This window comes from Euprymna scolopes, chromosome 46, assembly GCF_053919585.1.
Source record: "Euprymna scolopes isolate OS-2025 chromosome 46, ASM5391958v1, whole genome shotgun sequence".
Lineage (NCBI taxonomy): Eukaryota > Metazoa > Mollusca > Cephalopoda > Sepiida > Sepiolidae > Euprymna > Euprymna scolopes.
Genome location: NC_136527.1, coordinates 101,107,580 through 101,132,570, shown reverse-complemented (window position 1 = coordinate 101,132,570; position 24,991 = coordinate 101,107,580). Strand labels below are relative to the sequence as shown.

Here is a 24,991-nt window from a genome sequence, read left to right as displayed (position 1 = left end):
GAGGGCTACTATCGGAAACAATTTGCAAGGATATTATGAAAAGAGATGCGTAGCAAGATGTTTGTTCACATTACACTTGAACTTCTGCATGTCAGTACAGTTAGGAAAGCAGAAGGGAGTTCCAAAGACTTGCAGTTCTGGGGAAGAAACTATTGGAGTAAAAGGCTTTCTTACACCTAGGGATCTCTACTGTAAAGGGGTGGGACTTAGTTGCTTGTCGGGTTTGTTGGGGGGTAGTCACGTCGAGGAGGTACAAGTGCTTGCAGTTCATCAGAGCATGCACCATTAAAGTACTTGTAGAACAGGCTAGATGCATTTCGTCGATGGGACAGAGGCTGAAGCCTAGATGACAGTTCAGAACCTATCAGGTTGGCGACTCTTTTGAACCCTGTCCAGGAGTGAGAGACAAGCAGCAGATGCACCAGTCCAAATATGACAACAATATTCCATACATGAGCGAACGGTGGCCTTATAGACGTACAGGATACTTTCAGGTGTAAGTAATTGTCTAGCACGGTAGAGAGCCCACCTTTGCAGCAGCCTTGGCAATGCTCTCAATGTATCTATTCCAGTTCATGTTCCCTGTAAACGTTAGGCTGAAGAGTTTAAAGGAAGTACTTTCAGGTAATGTGTTCTTGGCCATTGCTATTGGTGGTAGAGAAGGTTTCTTGTAATTATTGAAGGAAACAAGCTTTGTCTTGGCAGCATCGAATGTGACCATCCATTTTTGTCCCCATTCCACTACAGATTGGAGGTCATCCTTTAGTGTTTCTACCATTTCCTTAGATATGCGTTCATTTGTTTTCCCCCTCATGCCCATCTCTGAAACAATTTTATCAGGGAGGTCATTTATGAACATCAGGAATAATAAAGGTCCTGCATTTATATCAATATTAATACGATAGTGTGTAGGTTATTTTGTGTGTAACGCTTATATTTTTTTTTCTTCAGAGCGTCATTATTTAATTGGAATTCATTATTGAGTATTTTTTTAATTTTTATTTTTTGCAGATGAGTATTATCATCTTTTTCGTTGTTTCACGTTTCAGCCAACTATTCCTCCGGCCTTCGTCAGGTGGTAACTCCGAATCTAACTGCACCCACAGCAATTACTGCCTTCCGTAGTTGTCTCACCACTGACGAAGGCCAGAGGAATAGTTGGTCGAAACGTCGTGAAACAACAACAAAGATGAGGATGATAGTCTGCAATAAATACAATTAATAAATAAAACTTATCTTAATGAATTTTTATTAAATAATATACCATTCGCTACGGATCCGACCATGGAAGAGCAGATAATAAACATGAATTCATAAAACTAAAAAATTCAGCCTTGATCGCCCTTCGGGGCCCGTGCCGTTGTGGATAGAGATGTTGAATCTCTACGGTTGCAGGTGAGAATTGTCTGAAGATCGTGGTTTCAATCCTACCTAAAGCCGTCCAGAGGTTTACTTGGTCAAAACATAGTGAGACGACAACTATGGAAGGCAGTAATTGCTGAGAATGCAGTTAGGAGATTCGGAGTTCCTATTCGGTCGCGGTTACCACCTGACGAAGGCAAGAGGAATAGTTGGTCGAAACGTCGTGAAACAACTGCAATTTGTGATAATTTTACCAAGAATTCTTCCTAAGTTTCGGTTTCGATTAAAGCTGATACACCCAAGTCCTACAGATATTTTTTTATTATTCGAAATTACAACTTTATCTATCTATAAAAGTGAACGTGTCTGTCTGTGTGTCTGTCTGTCTGTGTACATTTCCCTACGCAATAACTGTCAATTTTTAGTCTATAGACTCGAAATTTGAAATACCGGGTACTGAGAGTTGGGAAAAAAAAAAAAAAAAAAAAAAATCGATGTGACGGGTGTCAGCCAGAAATTTGGCTGTTAAGGGGGTCAAATTTCAACGATTTGACCTTTAAGAACTCTACCAAACTCCGACAATTTTGGGTCTAGACACTTGAAATTTTAGATATAGGTTCCTTGAACCTGGATCTAACTTAATAAAGTGATTTGAGCCCGAAACTATAAATTTTAAGGGGTCATAATAGGGGTCAAAGTTTTAAAAAATTAACCATTTTTTTTGTTCTTTTGCACAGCATACACCTCCAAACACCCGAGCAACGCCGGGCACCCCAGCTACTAATATATAAACAGAACATTAACTATAATAAGAACTCTGCATAAATTAAAATATATTTAAGCGTATTTTACGACCAGGCGTTCATGCTAACTTAGATAAATACTTTTGCAGTCTTAACAAAAAAGCTACAATAATATCAGAGCATCTCCATTTATACTGAACATCTACAGAATTCCAACATCAATATATTACATATGAAAGAGTCCTCTGTGGAATTTCCACGTGCCCCACTAGTTTCAAATAATTATATGCATTGGTGCCTATGTGTTGAGGTTTATATATCTATATAAATATAAAAGTGAATGTGTGTGTGTACATTTCCCTACCAAATTGTCAATTTTCAGTCTACAGACTCGAGATTTGACAAAAGGGGTATTGAAATTTTAGATGTAGGTTACTTGGACATGGATCAAACTTTAATCTGATTTGAGCCCAAAACAAATGGTAAGGGGTCAAAATTGGGATCAGAGTTAAAAATTTAAACTCTGCAGTCTACCAAATTACTTTAGCCAATTTTTAGTCCAAACATTTGAAATTTTTTTTTTTTTTTTTTTTTTTTTACATAGGCATCACCACATTATCAAGGCCAAGAGGCCACTCAAGGATAAGGGTTAAAGAGTGTACAGTAGAAATTGGACAATATAGTAGTCAGTAGCAATGAAAATTTGGTAAATTTGATAACTTATATGGAACGGCTCATCAAGACCTTATTTACATTAGACTTGAAGACAACCATATTGTAGTCAGCCGGAAAGCAGGAAAACGGAAGACAATTCCACAGGCGTGCAGTTCTAAGAAAGAAGCTTTGTTCATGGAATCTACGTTTAGGTTTAGGCACAGATAAAGAGTGGGGGGAAATTATTAATAGTGTTTACAGCTAGACGAGTGTTTCTTGTGAAAGTTTGGTGAGGGGGGACCATAGATTGAAGCTCAGTCGAACACTTTCCATGAAAATAACGATACATAAATCTTACATAAAGAGTATTTAGACATGCAAGCTTTTTAATCCGTTTTTGGTGAAAGTTGACTATTGCAGACTACCAAACTCAGTCAAATTTTGGGTCTAAACACTTGAAATTTTGGATGTAGGTTACCTGGACCAAAGTCAAACATATATATATTATAAAATAAAAAGGAAAATATAAAGTTATGAACGGTACATAGGGTCCTGAGCAAAGCCGAGCTGAACCGCTATTTTTCTATAAATATAAAAGCAAAAATGTATGTATGTGTGTTCGCTTTTTCTGTGTGTCTACAAAAGGCTTCTTTCAGAGAAGCGGTCAGTCACTTCACAACTTTTTAAAACTTTATATCACATATAAATCGTAATATCTCACAGTTAACAACGAAGCTCGCCTGTCTATTTAATTTGCTCGATTTCGGGAAGATAAATATTAAACATTTGTCGCTCGCCGCATGTGGGTTAGTCTTTCCTATAACATCTTGGGGGTGGGGGAAAAAAAGCGTTTAGCAGTAAATGAATACTATCCCGCAGTCAAACTTGACCTCCTTAACTCATTAAAAACGGGCACCTGCTAAATCCAACTAATTAAATAAATTCAAACGTGTTTCTGTTAGCATGTCGCAGTGGGGCAATGGTTAACATCGCAGGGTTTTTTTTTTTTTTAAAAAATTAAAGTGTGGAAAAAACCACACTTTAATTTACAACTTTGCCTCAAGGGTTCGGGTTCGATCCTCATACTTACTTTCTTTTACCTCCCCCCCCCAACACCCGGGCAACGCCGGGTACCCCTCGATAGTATATAAAAAAAAAAGTTTACTGTCATTTTGTATCTCATGCTGAGGTTAGAGATTTTGTAAATGATTGCCAATTTTTTTTCCATTTCGATTGAGCCGCCCGCCAGGATCAGACTGTCATTCATCAACAGATCCCTCCCCTGTTTTAATTGGAATACTGCACACCTTTGGGCTATGAGCAAGTATTTCTTCCGAAGATACTTAAGACATGTTTAAAGTTTACATTGGATGGAGACAAGAAGTCAGAGTTGGATTAAAAAAAAAAAAAAAAAAAAAAAAAAAAATGTTATCGTGAAATATAGACAAACAAAATTATATAGAAATCACTTGGTTACAACTTTTCAGAAAATTTTATAAAAATCCAAGGCATCAATTTTTTTTTTTTTTTTTTAATAAGCACAAGTGTCAATTTTAGCCATTTTAACATAAAAGGCACCCCTAGGGGGGCAACTGGAGTTTTCCCCGGAAAATCCGTTTTTTTTTTTTTTTTTTTTTTATTGTTTTTGCAAAATTTCAAAAAATTCCAAGGCGTAATTATTGAGAAAAGTGCGAACAGACGAACGGACAAGAATAATGTTACAGGTCCACCCTGCTTTTGTCGCAGGGGGGGGGGGGGGGGAGAGAAGGTAATCAATAAAAAATAATCTATATATCTATAAAAGTGAGAATGTGTGTGTAAGAGAACTACTCTATAAAATTGATCTACAAACTTAAATTTGGTATGTAAGGTAATCAGACATGTGGAAAAATTTTTAATCTAGTATATGAATAAAACTTACTGGTTCTTATTTAGAATTCAACTAAATAAAAACTTTAAAATCTTTGAGGTTCGCATTCCAAAAATCACAAACTAATCAAATAAATTTAAAAAAAAAAAATTTTTTTTATGAGCCAGCCGTCATTGTTTTAGAAGTTCTTAAAATTCAAGGGTAACAATTCATTTCAATTAACATTTCGTTTGTATTCAAAATAATTAGAACTTATGTATATATAAAAAAATTTTTTATGATTTTTGGAGTATGACATTTTCATTCCATGATGAGCATGTATACACAAATTTTTACGTATTTTTTTTTTAAAGTCAAATTATAAGAACTATTTTATGCCAACTCTTCAAGTACAGTCATGTCTGAATATTAGCTATAATTTTTTTTTTTGCTATAACTATTTTCTTTTCTCCGCTCAAATTTTACATGGGAGATAGCGATGGTTAAGTGGTTAACAATACTGACTACTGACCTGGGTAGTTCAAGTTCGAATCCAGTTTGTTCTACAAAAATCATTTTGCTTAGGATGTTGGCAACCTTCTCCCATAAATTATTTCTTGAAAAACATTGAATACTTTAAGATTTTAAACCAGCATTCAGCTTTTCGTTTATACAGAGTTATTTTCCTTAAGAAAAAAGCCATAGGAGGTACAAGGGCTTGTAGTTCAGAGAACCTAACATTAAAGTATTTGTAAAACTAGCAAAGGCTGCAACATTTTGTCGATGGACAAATGGTTTTTCATTCCAACATCCTGTCATCAAATTCAAGAATTAATTATATATACGCTTAAAACATATTTAAATTTATGCAGCTTAATTCCATAATAATACATATACAATCTTCTATTAAAGATTATATATTAATTCGCAAAAATGATAATGTCCAAATTCTGTTTGTTTACAATAAAACAGCTGATATTTAGTTTTGATGATGAATGCCCTGGAAAAGTCACTTCTGATTAATATTTAGTTTTAAAATATGCAAACTGAGAAATGATTTGCATCGATTTTAAATGATACCTCTTATCGTAAATTGAACTCCTTGAAAAGAAAAAAAAAAAAATTAAAATGTTGAGGTACATCCGGGCTTGAATAGAAGCTCTTTCGATCTGTCGAATAAGAATTTTTTTTTTTTTTTTTTTTTTTTAAAAAGAAAAAAAAAAACGATTTACTGAGATTTTGTTATTTCCCCTGGCAGGTTTAACGCAAGATATTCCCTGTAAAAATTCACTTTATCTTATCAGTTTTTGATAAAGCTTAATTGTGATCTTTTATTGATTTGAAGAATATTTTTTTTTTTTTTTTTTTTTTTTTTACAGTGATCACCACTTATCAAGGCCCGAAAGCCACTCAGGGATAAGGGTTATTGCAAGTACATTACGTTAGTGTGGAGATTTGATGAAGTGTTTACTTAAGGGGGCGGTTCATTAGGAATATGTTAACATTGGACTTGAAGACATCCAAGTTGTAGTCCGGAGGGAAGCAGGCAGACGGAACAGAGTTCCACAGGCGTGCAGTTCTAAGAAAGAAGCCTTGTTCATGGAATCCGCGTTTTGATTTAGGCACAGATATAGAGTGGGGGAAATTAGACAATTTTTTTTTTTTTTTACAGCCAAACAGAATATTTATTTTTAAAATAATTAAATTGCTACAATTTTTATTTAAAAGACATACTAAAAAACACAACAACCTATAATGATAATTTTTAAAGAAAAATTCTTTATAGTATTGAGCCTGGCAGGTATTTATTTCAAAAGTAAACATTAATAGATGTGTAGAAAGAACAGTGGAATTTCTACTACTATTGCTTTTGAGATTAACATTAAAATAGCATTAAATTAACGTTAAAACAGCATTAAATTAACGTTAAAACAGCATTAAATTAACGTTAAAACAGCATTAAATTAACGTTAAAACAGCATTAAATTAACATTATTCATAATAAACAACGCATCTGATTACCATGCAGTCTTATTCTCATTAAATTTGCAAATTTAAAAATATCTAAATCCTAACTCTGCCATATATCAATATGAATGGCCGCCACCATAAATCTTTCGATACTTACCTATCTTCCGCCTTTGTATGCACATAAACAGAAAATTGTCATGCTTGGCGTCCAGCAACAGCAGCAGACACCTGCCCATACATGTAGAGAGGAACAGGTGAAACTTGCGACAAACGAGGCAAAGAAATGTCGAACTACCAGTTTGACAACGCCTGAAGTGTTGATATTTGCCACAAGTACGATTTTATACAAAACGATGAATCATGATCAGCGGTAGGTATGAGTAGGAGTTAAGGTTAAGTATGAGCAGAAGGTCAGTGAAATGTGGTCTTTGTGATTAGGGTACTTATGCAGTGAACAGCCAGTTTCTTTCCACATGATGTGTCAGCGTATAATCCGGGACAGCTTATACAAACCGCCAGAATATGCCACATGATGATAAAAGTTTAAAACACGGGCAAAAAATACCGCGATAGGAAACTTTTGTATAGTAATGTAAATGAACAAAAAAAAAAAAAAAAAGTCGAGCATTTGGGGGTCTACCTCCAGGAGGGAAAAATTTACTTACACCATAACTAATGTTTGTGCGTTTTTTTTTTGTTTTTTTTTTAATCCAAGGTAATGGAGAAAAGTGCAAATAAATGAACAGGCAATTTTACCCCCATAATGCCCCTCTAGGTCGCTTGGGAGTGGGGCGGTGCAACCAGAGTTATGCCAGAAAATCCGTTCTGGTTCACCATGACTAATATTTGTGCAATTTTTTTTTTTTTTTTTAAATTTAAATTCAACGAATAAGGAAGGATTTGGGGTGAAATTTTACCTCTATAATAGCACCCACCCCTTTTTTTGGGGGGGGAGGAGGGGGAGTCAACCAAAGTTATCCCAGAAAATCTGTTCGGGCAAAAATTTATTTTCACCATCATTAATGTTTTCAAAAAATCAAGGTATGGTTATTGAGAAAAATGTGAATGAATTAAGAGTGAATTACTAGATCTAATCATTTGTTATAATAAAAATCGACCTACAATTAGTTTAGTGAATAAATAATTGTAAAAAGTTACATAAGCTATTTTTTATTTATTTTTTATGTCAAAGTTACAGGATAAGCTATTTTTTTAATTTTTTTTTTGTAAAGAGTTTTGGTTATCTGTTGGGGTATTCCTAAGAAAGTATGCTTTGCCAATATCTCGTAAGAAATTTCTTCAGTCTCAGTGTGTTCCAAACAGATAACACGCTCTGTAAATTATAAAACGGTGATTAATTTCCATTCCTGGCAAAAGAATTTTTTCCAGAATAATCTGCAAGCCCACTAGACTCATTGTGATGGTTTTAATAAGTTTTTAACGATTTAAATTTTTGAACAATTCAAACCAATATTTTTTTAATGATTTTAATTTTTTAACAATTAAAACTTTTTTTAATGATTTTAATTTTTTAACAATTAAAACTAATATTGCTTAAAAGTTTTGCACAATTCAAACCAATATTTTTAAAAATTTCAGTTTTTGCATAATTAAAACTAATATTTTCTTCCAATTCATTAACTGTAGCATTATGCCATGGAAACAAGCAAAAACCCAAAAAACAGGGCCGTTCACTATACAAGTACCCAGATCAGTAAAGGATGAGGAATGAATATTGTGGGAATGAGCAAAATAAAAACTCGACCACAAAAAGAATTTCTTCCGACCGGAGGTAATTTTTATTATTTTAATTTGTACATTACAGAAGATAGCTAGACATGTTTATACGCTTGCATAGAAGCTGCGAAAGTCATTAAATAATACCAAGAGTTTGTTGAACTGAATAATATCAGCCAACCTTAGGAATATAACAGGAACAAATTAAATGTTGAGGCTCACTTAGTCGAGTGAAGCTGGAAGCTTACTTGAGGGGGTTGCGGAATTTCTTGCCGGCAAATACGGCCTTGTCACCCAATTCCTCCTCAATACGAAGGATCTGGTTATACTTGGCAAGACGTTCAGAACGGCATGGAGCACCAGTTTTGATCTGCAAAAAAAAAAAAAAAAAATATTATATACATATTTTAACGAGTGCTCAAAAAAAGAGCAAGCTATATTATTAATATAAAAAATCTACAAGGTTGCAACACTGGACATGCTCATGTTTCAGACAAATGGTCAGTTAAAACCACAAGTCCTCGTTAGGCGACTTGGTTGGTTGGTTGTTTTTGTTTTACGGCATATCAACCCTTTTCAGGTTATTTAATGCCAAATTCAAAGATTTTGAAGAAAAATATTTTAATAGAATATATTTGTTGTTTTCAAGTCGGTTTCTATTTAACCCATAGTTGGGACCCTAACAGGTACTACCACTCCAGGTCAGAGTGGACCTGGGAGCTATGGTAATTACAGGGTGGCTCCACACTCCCCAAAGCCCGCAAGCTGGGGCCTCACCACTGGATATAGTTTAAGGTCATATCCAGGACCCAGGCGACTTGGAGAAAAAAAAAAAAAAAAAAAAAAAGCATTGCTTTCCACAGAAGAAACCAATCATATAAAAAAATTTCAAAGGCAAAACAGTCGTGCGCGTTTTTGTATCCATAAAAAGTTTGGTGGGGGTGGGGGGGGGGGGAAAGAAGAACATTTTTTTTTTTTAGAACTTATGTACACCCTAGATCATAACGATTTGTGAACGGATGTCGTTTCTTCATTTATTTTGATGAACTTAAAAAATTCATGCTATTCTGTCCTTTCACGTGATTGTGTTTCGTATAAATAAAGCGAAACTCAAAAGCAAAGCCGTTAGTTGCCTTTCGTGCCGGGACGTCTTGAAAGCGATTAGCTTTGATCAATGTCAGGGAAACCCTTCATATCAGACAATTGCTATTCATTTGGATGCTGCCAGAGTTCCCCTTTCTCGGGGAGACAATCTCGTGGGGAAGCAAATAAATATCACGAGAGAAAGCGGAAAGCTTCACTGGCCTCAGACCAGGTTTAAAAGCCACTTTCATTTCTGCGCCGACTCTTATGATTCTCAATTTAATTATAGAGTTGACAACTTTTTGATTGACATCAATAAATTTGAACGCTTTTCACACACACACACATATATATATATATATATATATATATACACATATTACACACACACACACACACATTACACACACATAAACAAATATGTGAGTGAATTGACAAAGATTCCTTTAATTTATAGAAAAAATTGAGAAATAAAACGCGTATTTTGTAGAATTTTCATTGAAAAAAAAATAAAATAAATTTTTAAGAATTCTTTTTAGCTTTAAAAGCTTAAAACAAATTTGCTAAGAAAATTTTAAAGTTGTCATTTGTCTTGTTATTTTATGCATGCGTTTTTTTTAATAAGATAAGGCGATGGTTGAGACTGACCTGTCCAGTGCAGAGTCCGACTACCAAGTCAGCAATGAAAGTATCTTCAGTCTCACCACTGCGATGAGAGACCATCACGCCCCAACCAGCATTTTGAGACATCTTGCACCTGCAAGGAGACAAGAAATGTTCAACAAACGGGTTCAGATGAACAGCAACAAAATGAAAAGAGAAAGAAAGCAAACGAGTGTACATACGCCTCAATTGATTCCGTAACTGAGCCAATCTGGTTGACTTTGAGAAGGAGAGCGTTTGCAGCCTTCAAGTCAATTCCCTTTTGTACTCTCTTGGGGTTGGTGACCAAAAGATCATCCCTACAAAAAACGATTGTTAACAAGAAACATCATTAAAAATTTTACGAGAAAGTGCACAAAATTAGAAATGGAAATTGTGTATCAAATTAAAAGGTTTGAGAAAAAAAATAAAATTCAGCAAATCTTTAGAATTGACGTGTAATAATAAAAAGAAAATCGACATAAAAACTTAACTTTATAAGAATAGAAATTTGGCAAAATTATATAAGTACACTAGCTGGCCGCAGCCTCATCGTACAATACGTTTAAACATTTTAATTTATACAGATTGCATATGTATTATAGTTATTCAAATTTCGTCCGTCTCTTTACAATATCACGTCAGCTGATATTTGGGCTTAATAATGAACCTTCTAGAAAGGTCACTGATTAATGTTTAATTTTAAAATGTGCAAACAAAGAAATGATTTGCAGTAATTTTAAAAATGTTACCTCTTATAAGTTCAATTCACAATAAAAAAAAATAATTAATGTTTGGTACATTTTAAGTTAAGAAACCAGCCAGGAAGTGGGGGAGATAGAAAGAGAAAGGGGAAATGGGAAGAAGGAAAAGGGGGGGGGGAAATAAGGGTAGGTTGTAAACGACCAAGTTCTCTCCAATTCTCTCTCCTCTGATCTTGAGCACGTAGTACAATGGGGAAAGGAGTGGCTGGTTACTTTTAATGCATCTAAAACCAAGCTTCTCTCTTTACATCATCAACATTCTAATTCACATTTGTCATCAATTGAAATGAATGGCTCTCGTCTTCAGGAGGCTTCAAGTTTTGACAAGCTTCTGGGCTTGACTATTACTCCTGATCTTAAATGGAACACGTATATCAAATCTGTTGCCAAGGCCGCTGGAAAAATGGTGAGATCTTTCTATCGATCCAGTAGATATCTCACTGCTGATGCAATTCTCTACCTATATAAGAGCCAGGTACGTCCAAGGATGGAATACTGTTGCCACATCTAGGCAGGAGCTGCTAGAAAGGACTTGTCCTGCCTTGATAGAGTTCAAAATAGACTTCGTAGCCTCGTAGGAGATGTCCTTTTCTCCTCCTTGCAACCTCTATCTCACAGAAGAGATGTTGCGAGTTTGATGTATCGTTATTTTCATGGAAAGTGTTCGACTGAGCTTAAATCTATGGTCCCCCCCTCGCCAAACTTTCACAAGAAACACTCGTCTAGCTGTAAACACTATCAATAATTTCCCCCATTCTTTATCTGTGCCTAAACCTAAACGTAGATTCCATGAACAAAGCTTCTTTCTTAGAACTGCACGCCTGTGGAATTGTCTTCCGTTTTCCTGCTTTCCGGCTGACTACAATATGGTTGTGTTCACGTCTAACGTAAATAAGTTCTTGATGAGCCGTTCCATATAAGTTATTAAATTTACCAAATTTTCATTACTAATGATTACTATATTGTCCAATTTCTACTGTACACTCTTTAACCCTTATCCTTGAGTGGCCTCTGGGCCTTGATAATGTGGTGATGCCTATGTAAAAAAAAAAAAAAAATAAAAATAAACATTAGATGCATTTCATCTCAGGAAGCCAATATCTTCAGACAACCTGATCTAGTAGCACCAGACCATGAGTAACGTTTGTGCAAAATTTAAAAAAAAAAAAAAAAAAATCCAAGGTGTGGTTATTTAGAAAAGTGCAAACAAATGAATGGGTCCAATCCCTCATTTGTCGAGGGACCAAAAAGACATCTTTTATGACGTGAACGACCCAATCAAAGTAATCATTGAAACGGATTCTATATTTCCATTTAAAAGAGTCATCCCAGGAGTAAAGCCTCCTATTTTTGCTTTTAACAAAAAAAGTTTAAGAGCTACAAAGACGGAAGTGGTACCATTAAAACGAGCAACCTTTTATGCTCCAGAACTTATTAGTCGCGTGCAAGCGACTTTTATAAGTCAGTCGGTCAGTAGATTTTTAAGTTAGGAAACTAATCAAGTGGGGGAGATAAAAATGGGGAAAAGGGAAAGGGGGGGGGAGGTGGGTTCTTTTTGGTTTTAGTTTTGCAAAAGATAATTCATTTTTTTTCAAGAGGAAGTAGAAAAACAAAAAAAAAGCATCAATCATAGATGCATTTCGTCTCAGGATTGGTTGGTTGTTTTACGGCATATCAACCTTTTTCAGGTTATTTAATGCCGAATCTAGTTATTTTGAGGAATGATTTTTAATGGAGTAAATATATATATATAAGTTGGATTCTATTTAACCCATAGTTGGGACCCTAACAGGTACTACCACTCCGGGTCAGAGTGGACCTGTGAGCAATGGCAATTAAAGGGTGGCTCCACACTCCAAGGCCCGCAAGGTGGGGCCTCACCATCGGATATAGTTTTAGGTCATAGCCAGGACCTCGTCTCAGGAAGCCAATATCTTCAGACAGCCTGATCTGGAGAGTATGCGGAAGGGTCTCGCACACAAAGTGACTAATAGAAAAGTAAATAGGCGATAAAAATGTTGAAGAAAAAAACTCACCCAACAATTTGAATTTCCATCTCACAAGTCATTTTTGTGTAGGCCTCCCAGTCGTCTTGGTCAAACGGATCTTCAATTGACACAACTGGATAGTTCTTTACAAAGTCTTTGTACACGTCAGCCAACTGGTCAGATGTGAGCTAAAATATTAAAACAAAAATGTTAAGATATAAAGCATAAACACAGCATTTACTTTTATTTTTCTTGGGGGGGGGCAGGTACAGCTTCGTTACTATCTTTCTAAATGCTGAACTCAAGTTTACCAACACAATTTTGTTGGAAAATTATTTTTTTTTATCTATTAAATCTTTTGTATCTCCATCTTGACGAGCTCCTTGCCCCGGACCAATGTGACTCTTTCTCTCCAGAGTTTCCTGTCTTCCATCAGTTGCCTCAGATCTTCAGGTTCACAGTTGGAGTCGTGTGCTATTTGTTGGATGTACGTGGATCTAGGTCGTCCTCTGCTTGCGCGTTAGTGTCGTGGAGTCCATAGCAATACATCCCTCATCAATTCATGCTTGCTCATCAGACAATTACCGGCAAATCGTAGGCATCTTTCTCTGATGGTATTAGATATGGCAGGTAGGTTGCCATAAAGTTGCTGCTTCGTGGGACGATTTTGCCAAGATATATTTAATATTGTTCTTAGCATATGCGTGCATGTGCTATCTAGTTTTCTTTCTAATCTTTTGGTGAGTGTCTAGGTTGTAGCACCGTAAACAAGGACAGACTCTACCACTGCCTTTTCAGTTTGTCAGCCAGTCTCAAAGTCCATACTGAATGTAGCCCATCCAATGCGGTCATTTCTATACAAGTAAGATAGATTTTGTATCTTACTTTTATTAAAGTTGTTTTTTTTTTTAATAATGCTGAAATATCATTTTGAAATCCACTCTTAACATAAGGAGGGGAGAGATGTTTTTTTTTTAAACAAATTCTGTACTTTCATCTAACAATTTAATAAACAAAAGCTACAATAAAAAATTGAATTTAACTTGAAAATCATATCCAAAACACAGCATAAGTACCAGTTTTGATTTTTTTTCCCCCCCAAAAGGCCACTTGAGGATACGGGTTAAAGAGTATCAGGTGGTCATTGAGACTGTAATAATGATCAATAGTGGTGGAAGTTGAAAATTTTATTATTTTTTTTTAAGGACAGTTCAATAAGAACTTGTTTACATTGGACTTGAAGGCGATTATGTTGTAATCAGCTGGGAAACAAGTCAGTGGAACAGTTCTACACGAGGACAATTGAAGGAACGAAGCTTGGTTCATGGAATTTGCATTTAGATTTAGGTATGGATAAAATGTGAGGGGGGGAAACTATTGATAGCTGCTGGAGCTCGAGGAGTGCCTTTTTTTTTAAAAGTCTGGCCGCGGATGGGGGTGGGGAACTATTGAATGGAGCTCAGACGAGCACTCAAGATGAAAATAGAGACAGACTCGCGTATCTTTCGTAGGAAAAAGGTTGAAGGGAAAAAGAAAAAGGCACCAACAACAAGATTTTGAACTCCAGATGGAATATACATACATACATACATACATATATACATACATATATACATACATATATATATATATATATATATATATATATATATATACACATACACACACACATATATACACACACACACACACACACACACACATATATATATATACACACACACACACACACACATATATATATATATACACACACACACACATATTTTGATTGAGATGGAATAGGATGCTTAGAGCAGCTTCTCTCCACATGTGGCAAAATTAATCCATTTTAGGGCATGTTTGGTTCTTTTACATAAGAGATTGTGTCAGGAGGGAAATACCTTCTGTTGAATAGCAGGGGACTCATTGGAGATGAAAGGAGATCCATATTAGGACAATACATATAACGGATATAACAATAGTGATGACGAGGAAGAGAGACATTTATACAGTTCTGTTCTGGGATGCTTTGACTTCATATAATTATATACACACACACACGTTCTTAACACGGAGGAGGGGAGATGCTTAATCCTCGAAGGATTACACAATGTTCACATTAGCTTTTGAGTGTTGAAAGATGACACATGAATAACATTTTTACAAAAACACAATGATCATTCTTTATTCATTGGACCGGTCGAATGCTGATGATGTCAGGAATTCAAATTTGGAATCTACATAACCGTTCTCCCTTACACTTCCAAAGGACTCTCCAACTCCACTGCTCTTGACTACTCTTCTGCTGATTCTATTTAACCAATAGTTGGGACCCTAACAGGTACTGCCACTCCGGGTAGAGTGGACCTGGGAGCAATGACAATTAGAGGGTGGCTCCACACTCCCCAAAGCCCGCGGGCTGGGGCCTCACCACTGGATATAGTTTAAGGTCACATCCAGGACCCAGAGGATGGGAGATACGTAATCTTGTAAGGGTTATACAATGTTCGTTACAAATGATTAACACATTACTTTTTGAGTGTTGAACGATAACGCATGACAAAACACAATGATGATTATTCATTGGACCGGTCGAATGCTGATGACGTCAGGAATTCAAATTTGGATCTACATAGTTTAACTGCTCTTTCCCCCCTTCAACTCCCGACTCTGCAACTCTCTGAACTGACTAACTCTAGCTCCTATATTGAGACTTCCCCTTCGTTATGACGTCAGAAGAGTTTTCCAAACGTGACCAATTCATGTGGTTATGTACATGCTTTTGACAACAAAAGAAGTACGTCCAAGGATGGAATACTGTTGCCATATCTGGGCAGGAGCTGCTAAAAACAGCCTATCCTGCCTTGACAGAGTACAAAATAGACTTTGTGGCTTAGTGAGGGATACCCTTTTCTCAACCCTGCAACCTCTCTCCCACAGAAGAGATGTTGCGAGCCTATCCTTGTTTTATCGTTATTTCCATGGCAGGTGCTCGTCTGAACTCCAATCTCTGGCCCCTCCCCCTCACCAATCTTTCACGAAAAACACCCGTCTAGCCGAATCCACTGAAAAATTTCCCCCACTATATCTGTGCCTAAATCAAAACGTAGATTCCATGAACAAAGCTCCTTTCTTAGAACTGCACGCCTGTGGAACTGTTCCATCTGCCTGCTTCCCACCTGACTACAACTTGGATGTCTTCGAGTCCAACGTTAACAAATTCCTAATGAACCGCCCCTTAAGTAGACACTACATCAAATCTCCACACTAACGTAATGTACTTGCAATAACCCTTATCCCTGAGTGGCTTCCGGGTCTTGATAAGTGGTGACCACTGTAAAAAAAAAAAAAAAAAAAAGCACTCAACATGACTAACCTATTTTTTTTTTAATATTTTTAATTTGTATTGTTCATTCATTTTGGCTGACCCTTTGAACATTCCGATTCCAAACAGAATAAACAATCAATTCTTTTTCAATCTAAACAATAATTATTTCTAATAGAATCTAACAATAGTTAAATTCTAACGTTCCAATTCTTAACCTTGCTTACAAGGTTTGAGTCTCGGCTTATCCTAATCTCATTTTCACCTACCTAATACTCTTATTTACATGGCAAGGTTGGTTGTTTGTTTTACAGCATATCAACCCTTTTCAGGTTATTTAATGCCGAATCCAAAAATTTGAGAAATTTTTTTAATAGAATATATTTGTTGTTTTCACGTAGATTTCTATTTAACCCATAGTTGGAACCCTAACAGGTACTACCACTCCGGGTCAGAGTGGACCTGGGAGCAATGGCAATTAAAGGGTGGCTCCACACTCCCCAAAGCCCACAAGCTGGGGCCTCACCACTGGATATAGTTTAAGGTCATATCCAGGACCTACATGGAAAGGAGACAGCCGTTTTCCTGCAACACTTCTGGCGTGGTAGAAGGATGTAATCGTTTTTCCAGCAACATTAACAAGGATTTTTCACAGACGACATTGTTACACCAAGAGTTCAGACGAAAAATGACCAGGTTACACCCTGTCTAGCCACACTGTAAAGTTTTAATGGAAACTGTCTAAATTAATAAAATTACACTTTGGAATTCCCTTCCAGGTCCCTGTTTCCCCAACTGTACTGACATGCAGAAGTTCAAGTGTAATGTGAGCAGACATCTTACTGCCCAACTCCCTACATAGTACCCCAGTAGCTTATGTCCAAGTTCAATATAAAAAGTGTTGGTATCTGTTTTGCTTTTGTCCAAAAGGCGTCGATTCCGAACAGTTTGAGGAGGAAAGAAAAGAAAGAGAAAGAGAAAAAAGAGAAAGAGAAAAAAGAGAAAGAGAAAAAAGAGAAAGAGAAAAAAGAGAAAGAGAAAAAAGAGAAAGAGAAAAAAGAGAAAAAAGAGAAAAAAGAGAGAAGAGAAAAAAGAGAAAAAAGAGAGAAGAGAAAAAAGAAAGAAAAAAGAAAGAAAAAAGAAAGAAAAAAAGAAGAGAAAAAAAAAAAAAAGAAAAAAAAAAGAAAAAAAAAGAAAAAAAAAAGAAAAAAAAAAAGAAAAAAAAAAAGAAAAAAAAAAAGAAAAAAAAAAAGAAAAAAAAAAAGAAAAAAAAAAGAAAAAAAAAAGAAAAAAAAAAAGGAAAAAAAAAGGAAAAAAAAGGAAAAAAAAGGAAAAAAAGAGAAGGAAAAAAAGAGAAGGAAAAAAAGAGAAGGAAAAAAAGAGAAGGAAAAAAAGAGAAGGAAAAAAAGAGAAGGAAAAAAAAAAGAAGGAAAAAAAAAAGAAGGAAAAAAAGAGAAGGAAAAAAAGAGAAGGAAAAAAAAAAGAAGGAAAAAAAAAGGAAGGAAAAAAAAAGGAAAAAAAAAGGAAAAAAAGAAGGAAAAAAAAGAAGGAAAAAAAAGAAGGAAAAAAAAGAAGGAAAAAAAAGAGAAGGAAAAAAAAGAGAAGGAAAAAAAAGAGAAGGAAAAAAAAGAGAAGGAAAAAAAAGAGAAGGAAAAAAAAGAGAAGGAAAAAAAAGAGAAAGAAAGAAAAAAGAGAAAGAAAGAAAAGAGAGAAAGAAAGAAAAGAGAGAAAGAAAGAAAAGAGAGAAAGAAAGAAAAGAAAGAAAAGAAAGAAAGAAAAGAAAGAAAAGAAAGAAAGAAAAGAAAGAAAAGAAAGAAAAGAAAGAAAAAAAAAGAGAAAAAAGGCATATCACTCACCCAATCATCGGGGTTCGAGTTGGGATTTTTGAAATCTAAATCGTATTTCTTATCCTTGCAAAACTCTGAAGCCGCAACATCCATGCCAATTTCAATTTCAGCCGTGTAGCCAGCGTTTGCAATGGCACTTTTTAACAGCTCCAGACCTTCTTTGTTGTCCAAAATGTTGGGAGCAAAGCCACCCTCGTCACCAACATTGCAAGCTGGAGACAAAAACATAAAAAAATTGGTATCAGTTTAAGAAAGCAACAAGTATCACACTTTTCAAAACGTGTACAAGTGAAATATGGCAATTCTCAAATCAACAAGAAAACTCGGCGCTTGTCTATAAGTGGGCGGAAGAATACAAGAAAAAATCTGAAAAAAAAAAAAAAAAAAAAATCTTTATAATGTACATGTCACTGCATGAAGATGTCATATTTCAAAAATCACATAAATCGATCAAGTTTTATTTTATTTTTTTTATTTAAGAAAATCAATTATTTTAGAATTTCTTCACATCTTGCTTGAGACTGATATGTTACTAACGACACCTATTGGAAATATCGGATCAACAAGGGCAGACAATCGACTTGGAAACAAATTGCAAAACTTTTTTTTTCTTAAATGTCGAAAACGCTTTATAATACAATATAATAAATTAACTTATTTACTAAATAAATTAACTTTGAATAAAGCGAATGTTGAAAACGTTTTTTTTTCGTTTGAAAACAGACTTTAATAAGTGAACACAAAAAAACTTAGATGAAAATATACAAGATAAATCAATCAAGTATTTTTTTTTTTTTTTTTTTTAAAGATAATCAAAATTTTTGATTTTGTATTAGAAAAAAAGTGTTTGACATTTAAGAATAAAAAAAAAGGTGTTGATTGTATGCCTTGATCCTATATTTCTGACAGGTGTCGTTAGTAGCGTATAAGTTTCTAACAAGATGGCGTGAAGCAATTCTTCGCTAAAACGTGTGATAATATTTGATTTTCTTAAATCAAAAACTACTTGAACGATTTACGTGAATTTTGGAATATGACATCTTCATACAGTGACAAATACGTACATTAAAGATTTTTTTCGGATTTTTCTTGTAAAAAATTTTCTTTAGCTCATTTATAGACAAGCACCAAAAAATATATTTGGTGTAGATATCTACACTTGCTTATCAGACAAATGTAGATATCTGCACCAAAAATTAAGGAAAATTATCAAATCTGATTTTAATATAAATTACTTTTTGTCAATTCTTTTGATAAGAGCGAAAATGCTTTGAAGAATTACATAAAACAAGGGAGAAGTCATTTCATTAAGTCGTAATCTACGGGGAATTTTAAAATAGAATTTTTTATTTATCATGATGCTTACAATTTTAAAAAAATTTTTTTATATGAAATTTATATAAAACTAGCCTGGGTGCTCGGCATTGCTAAGGTGTTTGGATGTGTGTGTTGAGCAAAAAAGTGGTAGTAGGCAGGCTTTAACCCGTACTGCGGAGATGGAGGAAAAGAACAAAAAAAAAAAAAGTAACTTCTTTGCTGTTGCAGCCATTGCCAAACTGAAAGTGACATAGGTTTAAATTAAGGCTAGTCAATCAGAAAGAGGGTAGGACTTTCGAAAATATAAACGAAAAAAGCGACTCCTCCCTGTAGAAAAGGGTCCAGTTGAGGGTGAAGGAATTAATGTTTTAGCCAATTTTTCGATATTTGTCGTCAAGCTTCAAAACGATATCGATCCTGTGAAATCCGTCCCTTCTGTCAAAAGTTTTAGGCAGACATACATTTAAACAGACAGGTGAGATTTATATTATAGATTATGTGGCATGAGGCCATAAATGGTATGGGGAGGGAGTTATCCACGTGGTCTATTCCCTACACTAGATGAATTTATTACAATACCGCATTCACAACGAAACTAAACTTTTTAAATTTAGAATTAATATTTTCAATTAAAATTATAAAGTAGAATTTTCAATTAAAATTCTACTTTATAATTTTCAATTAAAATTCTACTTTATAATTTTCAAATCTAATAAGCCTTTATGTGATTTCAGAACAATTTTTTTTCTATTTTATTTTCAATATTTAAAAAATATTGAAATGATTTTTTTTAATACTTAAATAATTTGATAGTATTTTCAGTTTTTCATATTGCAATACACATTTTTACTGGACATAAACTATTTAAGACATTTTAAATGATTTTTCAAGGTAATAGAAATCGGGCCTTTTCAAGTAAAAATTTGAGGATTTTTCAAGCTTGTGAGGATCTTGGTGATGAGTAAAAGTTTATTTTCAATTAATTGGATCTAAGATTTCTAATCAAATTTTTAATACCATAATTTTTTTCAAAAGGCACTTTTTACAATTTGCATAAAGGTTTAAAAAAGTTATTATCAATGTAAAGTTTTGGAGATCAGATCCAGAAAAACAACAAACACCGAACAAAATACAAAAAGATCTACAATGTTAAAGTGTAGCAAAGTAAAATGACATTTTTTTCTTGTCACTCTTGTACCAAGCGATTGTTTTAGTATGAACCCGTTTATTTCGTTTTTAAATCATTTCATTATAAACTCCGGAGAAAATTACTTTTTATTAAATCTTCATTTTCCATATTTAGTGAAGTCACCAAATAAACACCAAGCAACCAAGCAAACAGACAAACAAACAAACAAACAAAAACTTGCAAAGAAAACTCACCATCTTGACCATATTAAAAACAAACAAAAAAACAAAAGAAAAAAAAAACAAACAACAAACAAAAAAAAACAAAAAAAAACAAACAAACAACAAACAAAAAAAAACAAAAAAAACAAACAACAAACAAAAAAAAACAAAAAAAAACAAACAAACAACAAACAAACAAAAACAAACAAACAAACAAAAAAAACAAACAAACAAACAAAAAAAAAACAAACAACAAACAAAAAAAAAACAAACAACAAACAAAAAAAAAACAAACTCACCATCTTGACCATATTTTTTCTTGATGACTGCTTTTAAATGATGGTAAACTTCAGTACCCATTCTCATGGCCTCTGTAAAACTCTTGGCCCCTTTCAAAAGAAAAAGGGAATCAAGATTAAAAAAAAAAAAAAAAAATATCCTAATACCTAGTTTTCCAATACAAAGATTGCTTACAACTAAATCATATCCGGTTTTCTGTGTTTTTTTTCTCAACAAAATTTCAAAAGGAAATCTGTAGGACCCCTTTCCCACCCTCTGGAAATTCAGTGATTTCTACATCCTTTTGAAATTAATTCTGTTTTAAGTTTAAGATTCTGTTAAAATAAGAGTAAATTTCGAAATATTTACAAATTACTGTTGAAAAAGTTATATAAATGATGTCTGCATATATTTTTTGCAAACAAATCCACTTGTTGGAGATATTGCTATTTGAATGTTGACAATTGGGCGATAAGATGGTGTAGAAATAGAATAGTTAAAGCCACCTCCCATGTTTAAAATGAGTTTCTAAAAATCATACTAAAATTTAAAATATTTTTAACATGGAGTGGGGAAGGTTTTAACTACTTAAAATTTAGGAAAATTGATCATTTAGTTTAATTTCATACAGAAAATCATTTTAAAGTGATTAATATGAATGCATGGGCATTACAAATCTCACAAGTTTGAATTATTGTTGAGCTATCTCCCCTTTTAGTTGCGTGCAAGCGACTCTATAAGTCGCTCAGTCGGTTGGTCTGTCTGTAACACTTTTGTGCTTGGCCTTTTTGGTTAAGATCAAATGTCTGTTAATAGATGCTGTTCTTGGCTTTTTAAACTTTTTTTGGCCTTTTGGCAAAGATCAAAGTGTAGTATCTGTTCCGGCAGATACTGCAAGCTTTGACTAGCAAAGACCAGATGTGGGGGCAACCCCACATGCCTGACCTTTAACCAGCTCCCATTTCCCACCTCTCGGAAGCTGGTCCCCTTTTTCCCTTCCCCCTCCCTTCACTCCTCACATTAAAAATCGGCCTTGTGCCTAATTTGCTCGGTGGGGGAGCAAATAAATACCATCAAAGTGTAGTATCTGTTCATAGCTTTTTGAGCTGTTCTTGGCCTTCGGGCCGGGATCAAAGTGTAGTATCTGTTCCGGCAGATACTGCAAGCTTTGACTAGCAAAGACCAGATGTGGGGGCAACCCCACATGCCTGACCTTTAACCAGCTCCCATTTCCCACCTCTCGGGAGCTGGTCCCCTTTTTCCCTTCCCCCTCCCTTCACTCCTCACATTAAAAATCGGCCTTGTGCCTAATTTGCTCGGTGGGGGAGCAAATAAATACCATCTGTTCTTACATGCTGTACTTGCGTTTGTAACTTTGTGATATAAAGTGGGGGATCACTTTTCTGTATTAATTTAATGTAAAATGATCACCCACTTTATAACCAGTCAGTCTCAAAGCCATTCAAGTCATTCTCCAGATTATTCAAGTTGTTTTTGAAGGATTCCAGTTATTTTTTTAAGCATTCAAGTCATTCTTAAGGTCATTCGATTCATCCTTAAGTTCATTAAAGTCATTCTAAGTCATTTACTTTTTATTTAAGTCATTTCAGCCGATTTTTCGGTCATTTTAGGTTATCTTTAAGAATTTCATGTCAATCCTACATTCACGCATTCATTACACGAGAGCACGCAACTAATGGCCATCGGCCTTGATTTTTTAAGGACAGCTCAACAAGAACTTGTTCACATTTATAGTTTTTTTATTTTTTTATTTTTTTTTTATTACATTTTCACCCCAAACAAGGCAAATTGCCACTTTGGTGTAGGGGGCTACTATCAGGGGAAACAACTACTGGGGTACTATGTAGGGATTTGGGCAGCAAGGTGTCGGTTCACGTTACACTTGAACTTCTGCACGTCAGTACTGTTGGGGAAGCAGGGACCTGGAATGGAATTCCAGAGTCTTGCGGTTCCGGGGAAGAAACTATTGGAGTAAAAAGATCTTTTACATCTAGGGATCTCTACAGTGTGGGGGTGGGATTTAGCAGCCTGTCGGGTTTGTCGAGGGTGCACACGTCGTGGGGGCACAAGTGGGATCTAGTTTTGAAAGTGTACAAGAGGACTACTCCTTGGTTACTCCAAAATTTGATTTTCTTATTTCAAGATTAAACTTGAATAATTTATGATTTTAGGAGTATGAAGTTTTCATTTCGTCACAGCTACATGCTCATCTATGGCCTGTCTCGTTGGAGACGTGACTGGCCGTTGCTCACTCGGGATCTTGCCTCCGATCGCCGGGCTTGGGCCGCAGCGATACGAGATGTGCATCTTCATGAAGCCGACTCAACTCCTCCAGGGTGAATGTCGTTTCAAGTACAAGTAAGTACATCTTATAGATTTTTAATAATTTTTGTTTTAAATGGAACGGATGGGGGAACTCTGGACAAGAACCCAGAGACGAAAAAGAGGAAATTTACCGGTTGGAAGAATCATAAACTCCTGCATGGCCAGCTTATTACCAGCATGGCTACCACCGTTAATGACATTGAAGGCAGGCACGGGGAGGATGACCTCCTTGTTTCCAGCTAAATCAGCAATGTGGCGGTATAATGGAACACCCTAGAAGAAAAAAAAGTTTGGAAAGAAAAGATTAAACTACACCAGTATTCTGGGTACTTGTATAGTTTCATCAAGACATCAAAAAATGAAAATATTGAAAAAAAAGTTTAAATTGTATGTATCCGTTATGGAATGAAGTTCTCTGAAAAAAAAAAAAAAAATTTCACTTAATTTCATCATGTAGTTTTTGTTTTACAGCGAAAAAACAATTTATGATACTAAGTAAAAGGGTTCGGTTTTTAGGAAGAGAAGCTAGAATAAAAGATGGAGAGGGAGTGTTGGCGCTTTAACTGGAGTTATCTCCCCGTGGCCCTTCTAAACTCCAAACAAAATTTAAGAAAAATTCAACGCGCTCTCATAAAAATGAGTTTTTCCGCTGTTAAAAAAAAAAAAAACCTACTCTATCAAATTAAGTGAATTTTTTTGGGGGAGATCTTCAGTTCATAACGGATATGTACAATATAACCTTTTTCCGATATTTTCATTTTTTAATGTCTTGATTAAAGTATACAAGTGCCGCATTCCGTTATTGAAATTAACAAGCAGGGGCGACAACTCTAGTATGAGAGTTATTTGCCCTTGTTTGCTTGCGACTGGAAGTCTTTAGTTTGTGTTTGCACAATTGGTTTTGCGTGATACATCTTTATCTTATTTAATTAAAGTTGGTATTAAAACAATTTTAAAAAATAAACAATTGACAAAAAAAAAAAAAATACAAAGTAGTGCTAGAATGTTATATTGCAATACCATATTTTTTTTAGTCAAGTAATGATATATGGGTGTTTGTATATTGAATGAAGCCGAAATACTGAATTTAAAGTAAAACAAGTGGTACCTACATAATTGTCATAGTACAAATAGTAACATATCCAAAAACTATGAAAAACGATAAAGTAGAAAATTAAAAGGTTTGACACCTGTACAGTTCAATCAAGACATTAAAAAATGAAAATATCGAAAAAAAAGGTTATATTGCACGAATCCGTTTTGGACTGAAGATCTCAAAAAAAAAAAAAAAAAAAAAAAAAAAAAAAAAAAAAAAAAAAAAAAAAAAAAAAATTTTCACTTAATTTGATAGAGTAGTTTTTTTTTTATGGCAGAAAAACACATTTTTATGAGAGCATGTTGAAGGCAGACATCTTGGATTTGTTTTTAACTTTTGTTTGAATTGTAGAACACGCCACGGGGGAAGATAACTCTAGTTAAAGCGATGACACTCCCTCCCCATCTTGAATAACTAGTTTTTCTTCCTAAAAATCAAACTTTTGGTTGGTATCATAAAAAAACTACTTGCTGAAATAAAGCGAAATTTTTTTCCGGAGAACTTCATTCCATAACGGATACGTGTAATATAAACTTTTTGATATTTTCATTTTTTAATGTCTTGATTAAACTGTACAAGTGCCATTTTTTTTTTTTTTTTTTTTAAATAAAGCAAAATCGCTATATTATAACCTATTAAAAAAAAAAAAAAAAATT

At 34.5% G+C, this 24,991-nt stretch overlaps 1 protein-coding gene across 1 annotated transcript in view; it reads right to left on the bottom strand.

Annotated features, from left to right (window-relative positions):
* LOC145271202 (enolase) overlaps positions 1–24,991 on the bottom strand; it is a 65,381-nt gene that overhangs the window by 5,009 nt on the left and 35,381 nt on the right. Inside the window, exons 7-13 of the mRNA XM_080126767.1 lie at positions 23,371–23,512; positions 20,914–21,003; positions 17,957–18,159; positions 12,842–12,981; positions 10,245–10,361; positions 10,048–10,156; positions 8,565–8,686 (exon numbers count right to left, since the gene is read on the bottom strand). Coding sequence (XP_079982893.1) covers positions 8,565–8,686; positions 10,048–10,156; positions 10,245–10,361; positions 12,842–12,981; positions 17,957–18,159; positions 20,914–21,003; positions 23,371–23,512 — 923 coding nt within the window. The remainder of the gene's footprint in view (positions 1–8,564; positions 8,687–10,047; positions 10,157–10,244; positions 10,362–12,841; positions 12,982–17,956; positions 18,160–20,913; positions 21,004–23,370; positions 23,513–24,991) is intronic.